This window comes from Pelodiscus sinensis, chromosome 17 (assembly GCF_049634645.1).
Source record: "Pelodiscus sinensis isolate JC-2024 chromosome 17, ASM4963464v1, whole genome shotgun sequence".
In the NCBI taxonomy this organism is placed as follows: domain Eukaryota; kingdom Metazoa; phylum Chordata; order Testudines; family Trionychidae; genus Pelodiscus; species Pelodiscus sinensis.
This window is the reverse complement of record NC_134727.1, coordinates 21,859,371-21,878,650: the sequence shown is the minus strand read 5'-3', so window position 1 is coordinate 21,878,650 and position 19,280 is coordinate 21,859,371. Positions and strand designations below refer to the sequence as shown.

The 19,280-nt window shown below is 47.2% G+C and overlaps 1 protein-coding gene across 5 annotated transcripts in view; it reads right to left on the bottom strand.

Moving 5' to 3' along the window:
• The window catches only part of PRELID2 (PRELI domain containing 2), an 84,160-nt gene that overhangs the window by 23,696 nt on the left and 41,184 nt on the right, over nt 1–19,280 (bottom strand). For all 5 annotated transcript variants that reach the window (XR_012896336.1, XM_006128552.4, XM_014576270.3 and 2 more), the window contains one exon: nt 5,427–5,532. Coding sequence is in view for 4 of the 5 variants with exons in the window: in XM_006128552.4 (XP_006128614.1) it covers nt 5,427–5,532 (106 nt within the window). In the remaining variant the exon portion in view is untranslated. The remainder of the gene's footprint in view (nt 1–5,426; nt 5,533–19,280) is intronic.

Here is a 19,280-nt window from a genome sequence, read left to right as displayed (position 1 = left end):
GTGCAATGATGCACTTGAAATGCAGAACAAACATTGCTTACCCATTAAGCTGTCCACCTTTAGAGATACAGCTTAAAAGCTTTTTTGATTGACAAGCTGTAGAATAGCTTTATTTTTTCCGAAGGTAAAGATTTTTTTTTTAACTGCAAGAATCTCTCTCTTTTTGAAAATATCTAGATCCTACTGTTTTAGTTTGAAAAAGAATCAAGATCTTACTGAGTTGCATACTTCCAAAACTCAGACATAACACTTTTGGGGTGATATGTTCACTTGAGTTTAAATAGAACATTGCAGAAATCTCACACAGGACATCAGATATCAAAGAAGGTACAAAAACAAACAGAGGACAGCTGACAAAATAAATCAGGAAAGTCTGATGAATGGCAAATATAGAAACAAACAGCCATGCCAGGGAAGCTTAATTTTCACCCAGGTTATAAATTCCAAGCTACCTTGGACAGAGTTCATGCCTGTAATGTACCACATGCAGCTACTGAACTGTATACATATTAAATAAAATATGAGATTAAGTGGAGTGTTGGAGTATTTTCTCTTAAATAGAAAGCATGATTCTGATGGAAAATATCCAAGTCTAAATGTAAAATCCATCCCCACTTCCAGTACAAAGACCTGTAACCTGGATGTTTTTGATTAACTGGTCACTTCTTGCAATACTCTCCTCTATATTAGATGCTATTTTCATAGGTTTAGCATAATAGCGGACATTTATGACAAAACACACCCCCAGTATTAACACTGCTGTAACTTGCACTCTGGTTACCCATGGAAAGCTGAAAATAGCAGGAGTGTAACTCAAATGACTTGCGCTCTCCTCAGTAGACAACCTATGCCATCTAGTCAGTTCTATGCCAGCAAGGGAAACCTTTATACACTTCCAACTGGTTTGGAGCCCCTTTACACTGTCAGAGTATCAAAGGAGTGTTAGAGCAACAGAAAACGAGCTCCAGCATCTCTCTGTACTTAAAGTTTACTTTCCAGTTTAAGGCTTTTTTGAGCACCAACTCCTAACTTCTACAAAACAAAAGGAATAATTCTAACATTTCACACCTTATTTCCCATCACAGGATACATTTTTGGTCAGCATTTGAGTTAAATCACAGAAGAAATTCTAGAGGTGAGAGTCACAGCTTTCACAGTCATTCAATTTTTTTTAAAGTACAGTTTAACAGTTATTGAGATCATATCTCCATAATGAAATATACTGGGGAAAAAATCAAATCACCTTCTCTAGTGCTCCATAAATAGAGAAGTGCCTTATATTCTATTACGATAGGAATTTCAGAGATATTGAATACTGATTGTGTGGGAAAACAGACACCTGATTGTAGGCAATTCATAACTATAAATATTAAGGCAACATTTTATCCTGTTCCATCTAAAAGCTTTCTTCTCCAGTCCCTCAATTCCACTTTCCACCCCACCCCCCATTGTAATAACCTCTCTCATTTTAAAATCACTAAAAATGTAGGATTTTAAAATGGACAAGTGGCAGGGGATGGGGAGAGTATGGAGGGAGATGTTCTCTATCGATTCTTCAAAATCCTGACAGTATTATAGCTCTATTTATTGCAAGTACTAAAAACCACCAGGTGTAATGAAGAAGTTTGTATATTTTAGGCTATATGATGCAAGTTTAGTGCAGATACAAATCTGCACCTCAAGAAGATTCATTAGGTTTTAATGAATTATTTCACAATTTCTTCTCTAATGCAGAAAAAAAAGCAATTCACTAAAGATAAAATGACCTTATTAATGATCTCAAGTTTCTGTCTTTAGCATTAATTCCATTACTAGAGACAATTCTGAACAATAGATATATGAATATATGAATTAATCTCTGTCCAGTGCTGGCTTTGGGAATACAGTAAACCCAAAGCTATGGGGACCTTTAGAATCCAAGAGTAGTCATTTATTAAGTTGATGTTGCTTTAAAAGATTATATCTCTGTCACTGAAAGTGAGCATATTTTAGCAGAGTATAATTGGAACTGCCTCATTCCAAGTTCTCTGTAATAGAAAGTCCCATCCAAAAGCTTTAAAGAAATCTAACACTGAGGCTATACACTGCAGAGTTTTTGCACAAAAACTTGTGGAGCATCCACACTACAAGCGTGTCCTTGCGTAAGAAAAAGCACAGTAAATTGTAAGAACACAGGGCTTTTTGTGCAAGAATTATTTATCTTTCTATGAGGAATAAGCCTTTTTGCGCAGAGCTCTTGCGCAAAAAGGCACGTGTGGACGGGTAACAGGGGTTTCTTGCACAAGAAACCCCCACGGCTAAAATGGCCATCAGAGCTTTCTTGGGCAAGAGAGCGTCCACACTGCCATGGATACTCTTGTGTAAAAGCACGTGGCAGCGTGGATGCGCTCTTGCGCAAGAACTTTGTGCGCAAGAACTCTTTGGCAAAAAGTTCTTGTGCAAGAAGTCTGCAGTGTAAACGTAGCCTTAGATGATTCCCAGACAAATGTTATCTAGGAGAGACTGAATTGTCAAAAAGAGCACAGAAGCAAAAAGGTACATAAACATGCAAGTCATTTTTGTTTAATTTGAACTTTTATCACAGATCTGCAGCCACAGCCAAAATTCTCAAAACTATTCCAGGGCAGCATTGTGTAGTTACTGTGGCTGGCAGCCCTGAGCCCTTATCAGGCAGCTGCACGGCTTAGGAGAAGAACTTTGACCTGGAGCCATATTTTCAAAATCAGCCTCTAATTTTTTTATCAGGTACTTGAACCACCTCAATAGGCTCCTCTCTACCCAGCAGCCCTACCTCAAGGCTCTCCAAAACAGCTGAGCTCCTCACCCTGTCTCAGGTAGCAAACCCAGCCATCATGCAAAGAAACCTCTTTTCCACCACCTGCGAACACAATCTTGTCCTTTCAGGTCATCACCCAAAGTGCATGACCATAGGTGAGGATGGAGACGTAGATTGACCTGTAACCAAGAGCTTTGTCCCAGCTCCCACTTCACCACCCCAGATGGGTACAGCAGTCACATCACTGCCACAGCTGCACTGACCTGCTGGTCAGTCTCACGCTCCCATTTACCATCACTCCAGATACTTAAACTCTTCCTTTAAGAGCAGCTGCTGTCCCCTCCCTCTCCTGCAGGAAACGGTCCATATTCTTCTGAGAGAGGATTCTGACCTCCAATTTGGAGGTGCTCATTCTCATCCCAGCCCCTTCACATTCAGGAGCAGATTGTTCAAGTACAGGCAGTCCCCGGGTTACGTACAAGATAGGGACTGTAGGTTTGTTCTTAAGTTGAATCTGTATGCAAGTCAGAACTGGAGTCCAGATTCAGCTGCTGCTGAAACTGATCAGCGTCTGATTCCAGGATCAGCAAGCCCAGGGCAGGGGCTTCCTGTAGTCAGCCACTGGTGAGTTTCAGCAGCGGCTGACTTGGGGACGCCTGGGACAGAGCAGCTGGGGTGCTGCTGGGTTGGTCCAGTAGTGCCGCCGCTCCTCGGCGCTACTGGACCAACCCAGCAGTACCCAAGCTGCTCTGCCCCAGGCGTCCTGATTCAGCCGCTGCTGAAACTGACCAGCAGTGGCTGAATCAGGACGCCTGGGGCAGAGCAGCTGGGGTGCTGCCGGGTTGGTCCAGTAGTGGCCAGAGCGGTGCTACGGGACCAACCGGCAGCGCCCCAGCTGCTGTACCACAGGCGTCAGGAGCAAAGACGCGGAGCACGGGGGCAGCGGGACAGCCCAGACGCGCCGTGGCTGTCCTGCTGCCCTCAGGCTCCGCGGCTTTGCTCCCCCTCTCCCTGGTCTGCAGACCAGGGAGAGGGGGAGCAAAGCCGCGGAACACGCGGGCAGCGGACAGCCCAGACGCGTCTGGGCTGTCCGCTGCCCGCGTGTTCCGCGGCTTTGCTCCCCGTCCCCCTGGTCTGCAGACCAGGGAGAGGGGGAGCAAAGCAGAGCAAAGCCGCGGAGCCCGAGGGCAGTGGACAGCCCAGATGTGTCTGGGCTGTCCGTTGCCCGCGTGCTCCGCCGCTTTGCTTCCTCTCCCTGGTCTGCTGGAGACCAGGGAGACGGGCCCCGTTCGTAATTGCGGATCCGACATAAGTCGGATCCGCGTAACTCGGAGACTGCCTGTACATATTGGAGACATAAGGGGGACATTAACTGGAAACAGCAGAAAAGCCACCTCTGAGTCACTGTACTGCATGCACTCGACAGCATGTGGATGTCCTTCCTATGAAAAGGAACAAACTGGAGTGGAGACACAACAAACCTTTTGCAGAGTTCAACACCCATCTCGAACAAACTCGGCATAATGCCAAGAACACACAAAACTCAAGTCTCTGAGAATAGAGGAACCAGCTAGCATGCAAAAGCACTTCTAAAAATCCTACATCCTGAAAGTCTATCATTTGTTTCTATTCCTTAATTAGGAAGTGAACTCAATACACATTTGACAATGCATGTCCCTCAGGTAGATTTCAAGAGTCAAATTACTCCTGGTAGGGAAAAACTGTAAATAATGGTATATTTAGGACAGTTACATTTGTTGTGCTATGTAAGATTTATAGCGTAGTATGAAAATGCAGCACCACTGGTCACTAACCCACACTTATATACATCATAAAAGCAAGATACTTGTCAAAACACTCAGGATGTGTATTTTTCAGTAAAAAGGCTTAATTAAGCAATCCCTTTCCTTTCTAGCTGATGAAAAATTGTATATGGAACAAGCTGAAGACCAATATTTCCTGCTCCTCAACTACCCTCTGTCCCCCCCTCCCACCAAATGCAGAAGTTCTATCAATTTCAGGGTGAATAATTTGCCTGAGATTTTGTTAGTATTATTATCAATATGACATGCTTCCCTCAAAACAACAATGTTGGAATATTAATTCCTTTGGGAAACACTTCTGGATACCAGAGCGATTTTTATTTCTATTCATAATTCTTACCAAAAAGACAGGATTATTGATCCATACCATTACAAGAAGATTGACTGTTGCTATTGTAAAATACATCAACCTGCCTGAAGCATCCAACATTACTGGGGGGAAAAGTGCAGCCAGAAATACATGCATGTTTGTTAAGTACTGTAAGATGATTGGATGCCAAAGTGCTATAAAATACAAGCTATTATTATTACTACAATATATTAACTAATAAAATAAAATGTTAGCAGAAAAAAAGGATCTAGCAGTGCTCCATATAGCTTTTAAAAATATGTTTGGAGACATACTATTACATATTCAAACTCTATTCCATTTCTTGTTCTATTATTTACAGTAAAATAAAATGCTCGTGGTTTTTTTTTTTTAATCTGATGAGTGAAGAAGCCAAGTTTAAACGCTTCATGGTTTTAAAACCCAAACTGGATTATTTGGGCTGCGCAGAATTGACAGATTTCAATTGTAATTTTAGAAACAAATAAATTAAGCCTACCTTCTTGACTCCTTGATTTAGAAAGGTTTGAGCAAAAGCTTCCAAAACACAGTTGAGCAACCCTGCTCCTGTAACCGAAATCCTCCCTTTCTGGACGAACTCTGTCCTATAAAACAGGAATATAACATTGTAATTCTCTAAATGCACAGACAGTAATATTATGAAGTATACTTTAGAAAATAGGAATTAAAAAAATCAAAATTCTCTGCTTAGATTCAGACAAGTGAATTGGGGAGAAAAAGAACTTTACATTATTATACCTCAAAACAATGTTATTGTTGTAAATAGGGTTGACAGGTGTCTGGTATTCACCCAGACAGTCCAGTATTTGCTGGCTCCGTCCAGTTAAAAAAAAAAAACAGAAAATACCCGACACGTGAAATGTCCGGTATTTCCTGTTTCTCTCGGATGGAAGCCCAGAGGGGACAATTTTCCCCTGCCGCATCTGGTAGGGGTGAGGGAGTGAGGAGCACGGCAGAGTCGTAGCAAAGGGGAACAGGAGGGGGCACTTTCCGGGCGCCATGCTAGGGGAGCACCGGGCTAGGCTGGGTTTGGATTGGAATGCATGCTGCCCTGGCCCACGTGACTAGCAGAGACCCGGGAGGTGGTCATGTGATTCCTCCCTCTACATACTGTGAGCTGAGGCAGCCAGGCCAGGCAGCAGGAGCAGCAACTTTAAAAGTAAGATTAACTTATCTAGCCATCCCTTTCTTCTGGCGCTGGGGATTCCTGGCTTTGGGGGAGGGGTGAGTGCATTGGGATGGGGGTGTTAAGTTTGAAAGTTTTATCCTTTTTATATTTGTATTTTTATGTTTAAGAATGTAGCAATGTAAGGTAACATATTACATTTAAATTAAGCCTTTTAGTAAGATAATAATATATATATTAAGATTAGTAAGTAAAGAGACAGGATCTCATATTGTGTTTATGTTAATAAAAATAGCGGAGTGTTGAAAGCCTGAGCCTTCAGTGTGAATTGTTTTAATTACAAAATTTAGTAAGGCAATTTACAATGCTGTTTGCTTTTTGTTTAATATAAAACTTCACTGATTATAACTCTGTGAAAAACTGTTTATATGAATGAGATATGGTGTGAAGGTCATTGTTAGAGCCAGATGGTCAAGAGAGAAGGGGGAGAATGCGGGGTGAAGACAAACTGTAAAAGACAGACTGCAAAGAAACATATCGGCATCAGAAAAACCATTGGTGCGTACCCACGGTCAAGAATTGATCAGATTGGCAGATTGACAACTCTAAAGGTAAAGGCATCCCTAAAAACAACTGATTAACAATCCAGGACAGGATGAGCCTCATGGAGATGTTTTGGGACATCAACAAGATAACAGTAACTGGTCACGGGCTGACAGTGCAATCCATAGACTTCAACAGAGAAAAGGATTATAAAAGCAGGGTGCTTTGCTATGGAACTTTGGGTTCGTCTTGCCACCAACTCCAGAGGAGTATCAGATCGATCGACCGACAAAGGCCCTGCTCCCTCTCTATGTTCCATCTAGCTGTCCACTAGAATGATACAGACTCTGGACTGGTAACTGACATTGTCTGGAAGGACTGTGTATGCATGGTGTTTGAGTGTGAGAGTGATTGAAAAGCAAATGCAACTGTTGTACCTCAATAAATGCGGCGTACTGTCTTTTTCCTTATAAAAGATCTCGTGTGCTTCGTTTAAGTATAACAGAGGGACTGGGGAGCCTGGCTTAGGGGGAGGGGTGGGTGTATTGGGGGTTAGTGTATGACCCCAAACTGGAGGGAGTGGTACAACTTTTGCTTAACTCCCCCTCTCCCTTTTTTTTTTTTTTTTTTTTGGTTAACAACTTTGGTCTCCCCTTTTTCCTCCCCCCTCCCAACAATTTTTTCCTGTTTTTGTTTTGTTTTGTTTTTTGAGGGGAAGGGTGTTTGGTATTTTTTGTTAAACCATCTGGCAACCCTAGTTGTAAAATTAACGGTAGTGAAAGATGTAGCAGAAGTGGTGGGTGAGGCCCAAAGCAATGAAAGATGACTCCACCTTTCTTTGGGAGGCAAGTGTCATACTGACAGTCTTGAATACTAACAACCCTTTGTATCCACAAACCAGCAGCAGTAAAGCAAGCTTAATAGCCACACTGCATACCGACAAGCAACAATCATAACCTGGAAGTTTCTAAATGTCTAAGGGTAGTTCAGTCTCTATGACCTGGCTGAGGGTGCCAACTAGGGGACCAATTGTGACCTTGTTCAATTTTTCTGGGCCTCAAAGTTCCTCATCTGTAAATGGAGCTGAACCAAGCATATTTGTTTTGTCCTTCAGATTGGTGCAACTTAATATAACAATGTAATGGGGTCAAAGAATGATGCTGTTGAAGGCACAGATGCTAAAACTAGGGGTTTTGGGGATGTGGCCACACGCCCTGGCTTGAAATGGTTTCCATTACATACAGGGTTTACAGCTTAGTTCAATTGCTCTCCGTATCCCCCCACTATATGAACTGTTCCAGCACCTGGCAAAGTGTTCCCAGAAACAGGAGTGTAACCACAACAGATAAAGTCACTATGAAAACCATGGTCAGGCCCAGTCCTGATTTATTTATATTTCTTTTTCTGCTCCAGGAGATAACAAAAAAAAGCTCATGGAAAATATTGATCACAGATTGATTCTTGTAGCACACAGCTGGCAATGCCACATCATTACAACAACACAGTCACAGGGAGAAGTCTATTAATGAGATCCAGCTACTAAATTATTGACTAGTTAAGTACTGCAAATTTGTCCTAATTGTTTTTGTGATGGGAGTTTAATTAAAGTGTCTTTAGTACAAAAAGCCTAGCAATATTCTTATTCAGACTGTGTCAAAGAATGTTCTCACAGCTTGCTTGGGCTTTCAAAACTAAAATTGGAAGCTATATCAAGTGTGAGGTCCTCTGGTGAGGAAGCTTCTTAGTGAAAATTTATGAAGTGTCCATATTAGGGATGTTTCAATTAAACAGCTAATTGAGTACTTGATGGAATTTCCATTGGCTACTCGATTAGTCAAGGCGAGGGGAGTGCTCGCTATCCCCACTGTACCTGTGCCTTTTAAACATAGTAAGAGCCGCCTTATTGGGGAGTTTAGTCACTACTCAGTTAGTTGCTTCCCTGCCCTTGCCACCCTTATATCAGTCAGAGGAGCGGGAGGGAGCCGGCTTAAAAGCCAGCTTCCTGCCCAGTACCATCTCTCCAGTCTGGGGGTGGAGGGAAGGGGAGCGGGGTGCAGTAGTCAGGACCTGGCATGAGTGGGGACTGCTTGAGTCCCTCCTTGTCTGCCTTTTAAATGAAGTAAGAGCCCCACTTGCACCATTTCCCCCACTGCTCCTTTGCCTCCACCACCACCCGCCCCCAGAGACGGTGCTGGGGGAGGGAGGAGGAACTGGCTTTTAAGTCTGCTCCCTCCCGTGCCTCTGCCTGATACAGAGGTGGTGAGGGTGGGGAAGAAGGGAGTTACTCACCTCGTGCAGTAACGAGTGTTCTTCGAGATGTGTGTCCCCGTGGGTGCTCCACTGTAGGTGAAGGGTTGCCCTGAGCCCGCAGATCAGAGCTTTGTATAGCAGTTTCCCCTGTTGAGCCACGCATGACCAGGAGGCGTCTCGAGCCCTTCCCGCCTCCTGAGGAGCGTGACTCAACCCCCTCCCTTTCAGTTCCTCGCCTCTGCCCGAGAATTTTGACTCCGAGCAGAGAGGAGGTAGGGAGGGTCGTGGAGCACCCATGGGGACACACCTCTCGAAGAACACTCGTTACTGCACGAAGTGAGTAACTCCCTTTTCTTCTTCGAGTAGTGTCCCCGTGGGTGCTCCACTGTAGGTGACTACAAAGCAGTATTCAATGTAAGGCTGGAGGGAGCCAGAGTCATTGTTTAGCAGTGGTAGAGAGTACTGCTGTGGCAACCGCTGAATCACTCTTGAGCTGTGAAAGGATAGCGTAATGTTTAGCAAATGTATGGTCTGAAGACCATGTTGCTGCCCGGTAAATGTCTCTTAAGGGGACATTGCCCAGAAAGGCTGTAGAAGCAGCCGTGGCTCGAGTAGAATGGCTCGTGGTGGGCGTTGTAGCGGTCTATTGCCCAGAGAGTGGCATTTGATTATACATGTTGATATCCACTTTGAGAGTCGTTGCGATGATATTGGTGTCCCTTTGGATCATTCAGCAATGGAGATAAAAAGTCTTTCATATTTATGAAATGGTTTTGTTCTTTCTAGGAAGAAGGCCAGAGCCCTCCGGATGTCGAGAGTTTGCAGGCTGGCGTCTGTCTGCGAAGAATGCGGTTTTGGGAAAAAGGTAGGTAATATGATCGGTTCGTTGAGATGGAATTCTGTACAGACCTTTGGCAAAAACATGGGGTGGGGTCTAAGTATGACCCTATCCTTTGTGAAAACTGTGTAAGGAGGTTCTGACATTAATGCTCCGAGTTCGCTCACCCTCCTGACGGAGGTGATGGCTAAGAAGAAACAGACTTTCATAAAAAGGAAAGGAAGTGGTACTGTTGCCAGTGGCTCAAAGGGAGGTCTGGTGAGGCAGTTCAAAACAAGATTTAGGTCCCACAAAGGGGGTGGGGCCTTATGTGGTGGGTACACATTCTGGAGTCCCTTGAGGGATCTCTTCGTATAGGATGGTTAAAAATGGAGAAGCTGTCTACTGAGGTATGAAATGCTGCTATTGCAGAGAGGTGTACTCTTAGAGTGGAGATTGACAGTCCTGATGCTTTAAGGTCCAGAATGTAGTCTAGGATGGTAGTTAGTGGTGAGGCACGGGGCTCCACTTTGGCTCGCTAACACCAGTGACAGAAACATGTCCATTTCTGTTGGTAAGTTTTCCGAGTAAACTGTCTCCTGCTATGGAGGAGGACGTCTTTTACTCGCTGGAAGCGGCGCTCTTCTACCTCTGAGAACCAGAGAGAAGCCATGTGTGAAGATGCAGGATATTAAGTTGTGGATGCAGTATCCTGCCATCCTCCTGAGATAGTAGGTCTATCCGGTATGGTAGTGGGTGGAGAGGCTGGACCACTAGCCTGTGAAGGTATGGGTACCAGGTTTGGCGAGACCATGATGGTGCAATCAGGATGACTAGGGCTTTGTCTCTCAGGATCTTGCACAGAACTCTTGGGATGAGCAGTATGGGAGGAAAGGCGTAGTGTAGGGGGGCTGTCCATTTGATTAGGAAGGCATCCCCCAGAGAGTGTTTGCAAGTCCCGCACATGAACAGAATTGGGGACATTTGGTGTTCTGGGTAGAAGCAAAGAGGTCTATCAATGGCCATCCCCACTGGTGGAAAATTGAGTTTGTCACCTCCGTATGTAACTTCCATTCGTGGTCTGCAGTGAAGTTTCGGCTGAGGGAGTCCGCTTTGGTATTGTTCACTCTGGGCAGGTAGGATGCTATAAGGGTGACTTGGTTGCGGATGCACGCGTTCCACAGGCGAATAGCCTCCGCGCATAAAGAGCGGGAGCGGGCTCCACCCTGTCTGTTTATGTAGAACATCATGCAGATGTTGTTTGTTAGGATGCGGACTGTGTGATTGGCGATGTCGGATGCAAAGTGTGCACAGGCATTCCTTACTGCCCTCAATTTGAGGACATTGTTATAAGAGTGTCTCGTTTGGGGACCATCTGCCTTGAACTTCGTGACCGTCCATATGTGCCCCCCAGCCGAGCAGGGAAGCATCTGTGGTGATTTGGATAGTGGGTTCAATTTGTTGGAACGGAACCCCCGCCAGAAGATTGTTTGGCACTGTACACCATCGTAAGGATGCGAGCACGTCTGGTGGGATAGTAACCGTTTTGTTTCAAGGGTGTCGTGATGGGATATAAACGGTTGCAATCCAGAGCTGAAAACATTGAAAGTGCAGACGAGCATGGTGGACTACATAAGTGATGGAAGCGATGTGTCCCATTAGTCGGAGGCATGTAAGTACTGTGGTGGTAGGAACTGTGAGCATCCCGTTTATAAATTTCTTGCATGGTTGCAAAGCGTTGCTGAGGTAGGTATGCCCGGGCTGTAACTGAGTCCAGGCGTGCGCCAATGAACTCTATATCTTGAACCGGGTGCAGAATTGATTTGTCTTGGTTGACTAGAAGGCCTAGACGACTGAGGAGGGCCATGGTCATATGTATCATAGAGGCGGTTTCGGCGTATGAGGATCCCTTTAGAAGGCAGTCATCTAGATAGGGAAATATGATGACGTTCTGCTGTCTGAGATACGCAGTTACGACCGCCAGTACCTTCGAAAATACCCTCGGAGCTGATGAGAGACCGAAGGGAAGAACCTTGTACTGGAAATGGTCTAGTTCCAACGTGAAGCGTAGGTAGCGTCTGTGGGAGGGGTGGATGGTTACATGCAAATAGGCATCTTGGAGGTCGAGGGCTGCAAACCAGTCCCCTCGATCTAGCGCAGGAATGATTGCGGAAAGAGTGACCATCTTGAAACGTTGTCTCTTGAGAAATTTGTTCAGTTTGCAGAGATCCAATATAGGTCTCCAACCCCCTGTTATTTTCTCGGTCAGGAAATAGTTTGAGTAAAACCCTCTCCCATGGAACTCTCGGGGTACCCTTTCTATAGCCCTAATGACAAGGAGCCGATTGACTTCTTGTTTTAGAAGGATTTCGTGAGAGTGGTCCCTGAAAAGGGACGGGGTAGGGCGAAGGGTAGGGGGGATAGAAATAAAAGGGATGGTATAGCCCACTCGAATTATCTCTAGGACCAGTGGTCCGATGTTATGGATTCCCACTGTGGGAGGAAGGCACGCAAATGGTGGTTGAATAGATGGCCATGTTGAGGTGCTAGATCGAATGGGAGGTCTTGCAGACCCTCGACCAAATGTTCAAATTTGCTGCTTAGATGGTTGGTTAGCCAGCGGGTGGGCTTGGTTGGGTCGCCTTCTGGGACCTCGCTGTCTTGGTCTGTTGTCTTCATAAGGCCTCTGTGGTAGATTGTATTGTCCATACCGATATCGATTATATGAATTATATGGGGTGTATCGCCTGCATTTATAGGGTGGCGTTCACATACCTAGCGTGCGAAGTGTGGACTTAGAATTTTTGCTGTTGTGGAGCATTTCATCTGTAGTGGCTGCAAATAGCTTTTGTTTGTCAAATGGCAAGTCCTCCACTTTGGGCTGGAGTTCACGGGGAACTCCAGACGACTGGAGCCAAGAAGTTCTACACATCACCACTGCTGTAGCTGTAACTCGAGCTGCAGTGTCAGCTACATCCATTGCCGTTTGGAGAGCGGTGCGGGCAATCATATGGCCCTCATGAACTATTGATTTTAAGATGGGTCTTTTGGAGTCGGGGAGATGCGCCATTAGTTCTCCCAGTTTTGAGTAGTTGTCAAAGTTGTGATTTGCTAAGAGAGCAGAGTAATTTGATATTCTGAGTTGTAGGGTTGAAGAGGAATATACTTTCTTGCCAAAAGGAGTCCAACTTTTTGTGGTCCTTGTCTGCATTACCCGTCCTATACTGTGGAAACTTCGCTCGTTGTTGTGCTGAGTCCACGAATAATGAGTTAGGTTGTGGGTGAGTGAAGAGAAAGTCGTTGTCTTTTGAGGGGACAAAGTACTTTCTGTCAATTTTCCTGTTAGTTGGTTGGATGGATGCAGGCGTCTTCCACAGATCTTCTGAGGTCTCCATGACTGCCTCATCTATGGGTAGGGCAATCTTGCCCTGTAGTGTCGGATGTAGATTCTTTAACAATTGGCATTGTTTCTTCTGCACCTCTTGCAGGGAGACATTCTGGCTTGTCGCTACTCTCTTGAATAGTTCCTGGAACTGTTTTAGATCATCAATCGTTCCAGTATCTGATGGTACTATGGTGTCCTCTGGTTGTGCATCAAGGGCATCAGAGTGTGTGACGTTTACTGACTGAGTATCTGAGTCATTGTCGGAGATTTGTTCCACCTTGTCCTCCGAAAAACTTGCTGGAGGTAGGGGTTGTGGCCGAGGCAAACTTCTCCGGGATGCAGTGGAACAAGGTGGGGAGTGGTGTCCATATGGCTCCCAGTGTTCCCACGGTCCCCATTGCGGTGGATAAGGTGGAGGTGGGTCAGGCCAGTATGGGTGCCATGGGCCATGTTGTGGCGGAGCCCTATAATGGTGGGAGCGAGCCTTCCCAGGTAACGGATGTCGCAAGGAATAGACCGTGTGGTGGTCATCATCAGGAAGGGGAGCATTGTGAAGAGACAACGGTGATATCGACCTGGGAGGGGATTGTCTTGATGGAGACCCCTCAGGAGAGTAAGAAGTAGAGGGCAGGCACAGATAATGATGCCTGCTGTATGGATCAGTCTCTTGTTGGGGCTGATCCCTAGCAGCCTCATCTGGCTGCTTGTCTGGCTGTGGGAAGACCAACGGAGCATCAGCTGGTGCCAGTGGCTTCGGAGGCTGCCCATCCTTTTGCTGCGGTGCCGTGACTTTAAGAGGCACTGCAGCTTTAAGCCGTGGTGTAGCTTTCGGTGCTGCAGAGGCTTGAAGCGGCACCAGGGCTGGAAGCAGTGCCGCACTTTGAAGCGGCGCCGGCTTTTCATGCTGTGCCGGCTGCTTAGAGCGCTCCCGGGGCCGCTCAGCTGTTGAGCGCCCCGATGCCAGCGCGGAGTGGGAGGATCGCCCCAAAGCTGTAGTGGCAGGGGACTTCCCAGCCTGGTGTGCCTCTCCTCTGTGTTTGGGAGAGGAAGAGGCTGGAAGAGAGCGGGATGGAGTGGCTCTCGGTCTCGTGGCATTTTTGGAAGGCGGCAGAGGCTCTTGCCGCAGTGCAGATTGTTCTCCCGCAGGCTGTAGAGCTTTTTCAAATAAAATCATCCTGAGGCGGAGCTCACGGTCTTTTCTGGCTCTCCCAGTCAGGGAATTGCAGTGGGTACAGTTGTGGGGAGAGTGGGTCTCCCCCAAACACCGTATGCAGTCCGAGTGGCCATCTGAAGCCGGCATTGGGTCCCAGCCTTGACCGCACTTTTTAAAACCTGAGGAGCTCTCTCCCTCTTGAAATTATTATATTTATCTTCTATATTGTTATAGTTTGTGGTTTTGCTTTTTTAAGTCTTTATGTGTTTCTTGTTTTGACAGGCGGGAGAAAGCCGGTTCACCAGAGTCCCAGTCTGAGGTAAGTTTAAGCCCCCTGAAGGGGGGATTTAATTAAGTCTATTTTTCCTATTTCAAGGTGTGTTTTTTTTTTATAAAAAAACAAGGAAAGAGTAACTTGGATAAAACAGGGGAAGCTAACTATGCCTAAATAATTAAGGGGAAAGTAGTCAGATAGTCTGACAGGGAGCTCCTGGCTGCTCCGTCCGCGGTTAAAGAGGAACTGAAAGGGAGGGGGTTGAGTCACGCTCCTCAGGAGGCGGGAAGGGCTCAAGACACCTCCTGGGCATGCAAGGGAAACTGCTATACAAAGTTCTGATCTGCGGCTCAGGGCAACCCTTCACCTACAGTGGAGCACCCACAGGGACACTACTCGAAGAAGAACAACTAGTGACTCAACTCCCCGATAGTCGACTAATCGCTTACATAAGTCCATATCACTAGTTTAAAAGCCAGCATCTGCCAGGCATCTTTTCTTTCCCCATATTTTATTTCAAGGAGACATTTTCTGCTTCTTTGCTCATCACAGAAGAATTTCCTCAAATCTGTCAGAAATGCTGAATTTTTTCGTGAAACAGTGAGGAAGGATAGATGCAAACCTGGGTATAGGTATGGGAGGCAGGGAAGCTATAGCACTGAGGCTCTTGCAACTTGACAACTTTTCAAGAAATCATAGAAGGACAGGATCTCTTAGATGTACCCAAAGCCTCTGGGATAAGTTCTCTGCTGGTATAATACCGCTGAGATCAATGATGTAATATCAGGAGAAAATCTGGCTCACTGACAACTTTATAAGTCTTGCCAAAATGCATCATACCTGTCAAGATCCTCTGAATATCCTAGACTACTTAATCGTTTAAAAAAAATACTGGACAGAAAAGAGTGCAGGGAGACATAAGTTATTACATTATGGGCAAAATCCTACCCTTTCCACTGCAGCTATAGCCATTTGCCACCACTGTCCTTTTCACAGGGCTAAAGTGGGGAAGGACTCAGTGAGCCTGTGCAGGGAGTTTGTACATCACCATAAGCAGAGTCTGGGACAGCAGGTTCAGACTCAGGCTGGTAGATTTGTTTCTATCCAGATCTACTCTCCACAATGAATGAGGAAATGGGAATAGACTAGTGGTCTCCAACCTTTTTATACCCAAGATCACTTTAGATGTCATGGCAAACCAGGATCTACCCCATCCTTTCCCCAAGATCCCACCACTTTCTTGAGCCACTCCCTCCCCCCCATTCCAAACCTTTCTGCAGACTACCCATTGCTAATGGAAACTCACCGTTAGTTATATAATTACACCCAAGCCATCTTGCAAGGACTGCAGCTAGGGAGGACGGTTTAATTTGAATTATAAAACAGATTAAGCGTTTTAACATTCTTATGTTTATTTAAAATGAAGTTTGACAAACTAAGTAAAACATTATGTCCAACACAAAAGGTTTCAGTGTTTTCTTTATTTATAGCAGGAGTGGGGAAACTTTTGGTTTGGGGGCCACTGACCCACAGAAAAAAAATTGAGGAGAAGCAAGTGAGAAGAAAAAAAAGAAAAAGACCTTCAGCCAAAATCCCCAAACTCCACTGATATGGTCCTCAACTGTATCACCAACTGACACCTCACTCTTTTGACACTCCAGCCTCCACGGGGTGAGGGAACAGGACAGAGAGGACTGTGGTTCAGGGCTTTCCATAGGCCAGATTTACTTTTCTGGGGTTTCAGAGTTAATGGATTTTGTGGACCCCCCACAACTTTTTGGCTGGGAACAAAAATGAGGGGGTCAATGTGCAGGAAAGGGCTGCCATTAAGTGAGATAGGGATACAGGATCTGAGTGGGAGGTGGGGTGCAGGACAGGGTGAGAAGGGCAGGTTCTGGAAGGGAGTTTGACAGCAGGAGAGAGTGGGGGGGGGGGCATGAGAAGGAGTTTGGGGGCCGGAGGGAGCTGGGAATGTAATACAGAAAAGGTGAGAGGGTGAGAATGCAGCCAAATAGCTAGTTGGTAGGGTTGCCAGATGGTTTCAACAAAAATACCGGACACAGTTGACATTACATCACAATCTACATTACATCTTATTTGGAAAATACTGGACATTTATATTTTCTCCATTTGTTTCCTGAACAGAAAGCTCAAATACTGGAATGTCCAGTTCAAAACCGGACACCTGGCAACCCTACTAGTTGGGAAGGGAGGCAAAGAAATGGGGAATAAAGGAAAGTGCAGCTTTCCCTCCCCACCACATCTTCCCTCTGCTCTAGACTAGCTCCCCTTAGCCCCATGATCCCCTCCAGCCTGATCTCCTGTATTGCCCCATGTCCCTCAGTGAAACCCCTTCCCCCTTCCACCATGCCTCCCGCATCCTCCTTTGCTCCCCCTCTTGCCCCCAAGCACATTCACTGGCAAGGCAGCAGCACTGGGACTTGCAGCCTCCTCGGAGTAGTGCTGGGGTGAGGTGGGGCAGAGTCTCTTTCCTGCCCAGCTAAGCCTTTTGCCACCAGGCAGCAGCTATGGGGCAGGGACTGGGACTGGGGCACGCAGAGCCCCAGGCTGCCCAGGGCTGGCTCCAGCCAGGTCAGGCGCAGCAGAGGGCTGGGGAATGGCTCCCCTACCCCACACACAACCTACAGAGAAAGGCACAGCATAGCCCAGTCCCCAGTGTACTACATGGAATGGCCACCAAGCCCTGCCCCCTCCCAGAGCAGTAGACAAGAGCCAGGGAGACACACGTGCACGCATGCACGCCTCTTCCCCACCTCTCCCAGCCAGCAAGTTAACAAAGAGGGGCAGCCGGCCCTCTTTGCTGCAACCCAGCTGGCCATGGTGTTCAGCCCACCAAAGCTGTGCCATACTCAAGCTGGGCAGTCACCCGGCCAGCTGGCCACAGTGATCGACTCCTAGGGACACTGTGATCGACCGGTTGGTGACCACTGGAATAAACTATTCTCTAGTCATGGCTGAAGTAGTAACTATGACACACTCAAGGGGGTAGCAGGCAGGGCAACTGGCTAGGCCTCAATGCCACAGGACCGACCCCCTCCCCCGGAAGCTAAATTGCTCAGACTTGGCCTTCATCCCCAGGTGATGGGGCTTGGAGCACTAGGCTTAAGCCCTAGGCAGTGGAACTGGCTTTCTGCCCTGGGCCCCAGCAAGTCCAATGCTGGTCTGCTTGGTGGACCCTTGAAGTCTGCTCCTGGCAGCCACTACCAAAGTAGGACCACCCTTACTGCCTCAGGTGGCCCTGATCAGCCTGGGGATGGAGGAGCGTGCCAAGCCTCTTTCAGGCATGGGTGCCTAGTGCTAAGGGGGGGGCAAAGGGTCTCCCTCTTCCCCAAATCAATCATGAGCTGGGGATGGGCAGTCCCACCCCTTCCTGTTTAGGCCCCGCCTCTTCCGGCATGGCCCAGGACCACTTCAAAAAAAATTTAAGTGGCCCTCAGCAAAAATTATTGCTCACCCCTGTCCTAAGCAGTAAGAGCCAGGACCACCAAGTTTAGTATGCAGCTTCTTCTTGACCCAACTTTAAACAAGGTCAGGGTTTGGATGTGCCTAGAAAACAGAAAGAGCTGGGAACGAGGACTGTTTTCCATAGTACGGAAGGGAAGGGCACAGAGGAGGGACAATACTGAGAGTGGCCACTGGGGGGCAGCAAGCGTGGGGCAACTATACTGAAAAGAAACCACTGGGAACCGCTGCATCACGGAGTGGCTAATAGAGCTGGGACTCTGCTATCTTGCCTGCCACCAGACTAGATAAGCAGCCTCCCTGCTCCCAGCACCACCACCCTACCTTAAGCTCCTCAGCCCCCTCCAAAAAAGACACCAACATAAGAGAGGCCAGGACCACAAACCTTGGCCCAGCCCCAGACAGGCTGCAGGCCATGGGGGGAGGTTGCCCTGGAGACTGGGAGAAGCCACTGGAGCCTGCCTTCCCTCTCCCCCCAGAGAGCCTGAGGATGCAGGGGGGCCGATGCCAGGAGGAGCCACTACCAAAGTAGGACCACCCTTACTGCCTCAGGTGGCCCCTGTAAGCTCTCCCCCCTGCCCTGAACCCTGTATCCCAACCCCCTTCTGAGTCTCCCCCATACAATCTTGTGCCCTCAAGCCCCCCCCCACCTCCGAAGCCCTCACTCCAGCACCCTCCATCACTGCCATAAGCCCCTAACCCTCAGCCCTCACTCCTGCACCCCCTTCCCATTTTATTATAGCAACAGACTGCAAATATGGTCTACCAACAAGCTCCATTGTTTGAATCACTTTCCTTTTTTAATACAGGCAGTCCCCGAGTTACGCGGATCCGACTTATGTCGGATCCGCAGTTACGAACGGGGCCCGTCTCCCTGGTCTCCAGCAGACCAGGGAGAGGAAGCAAAGCTGCAGAGCCCGAGGGCAGCAGGACAGCCACAGCGCATCTGGGCTGTACCGCTGCACCCGTGCTCCGCGTCTTTCCTCCAGACGCCTGTGGTACAGCAGCTGGGGTGCTGCTGGTTGGTCTCGTAGCGCCGCTCTGGGCGCTACTGGACCAACCCAGCAGCACCCCAGCTGCTCTGCCCCAGGCATCCCCAAGTCAGCCACTGCTGAAACTGACCAGTGGATGACTACAGGAAGCCCCTGCCCCGGGCTTGCTGATCCTGGAATCAGCCGCTGATCAGTTTCAGCAGCAGCTGACTTGGGGATGCCTGGGGTTCTTAAGCTGAATCTGTATGTAAGTCAGAACTGGCATCCAGATTCAGCCGCTGTTGAAACTGATCAGTTTCAGCAGCGGCT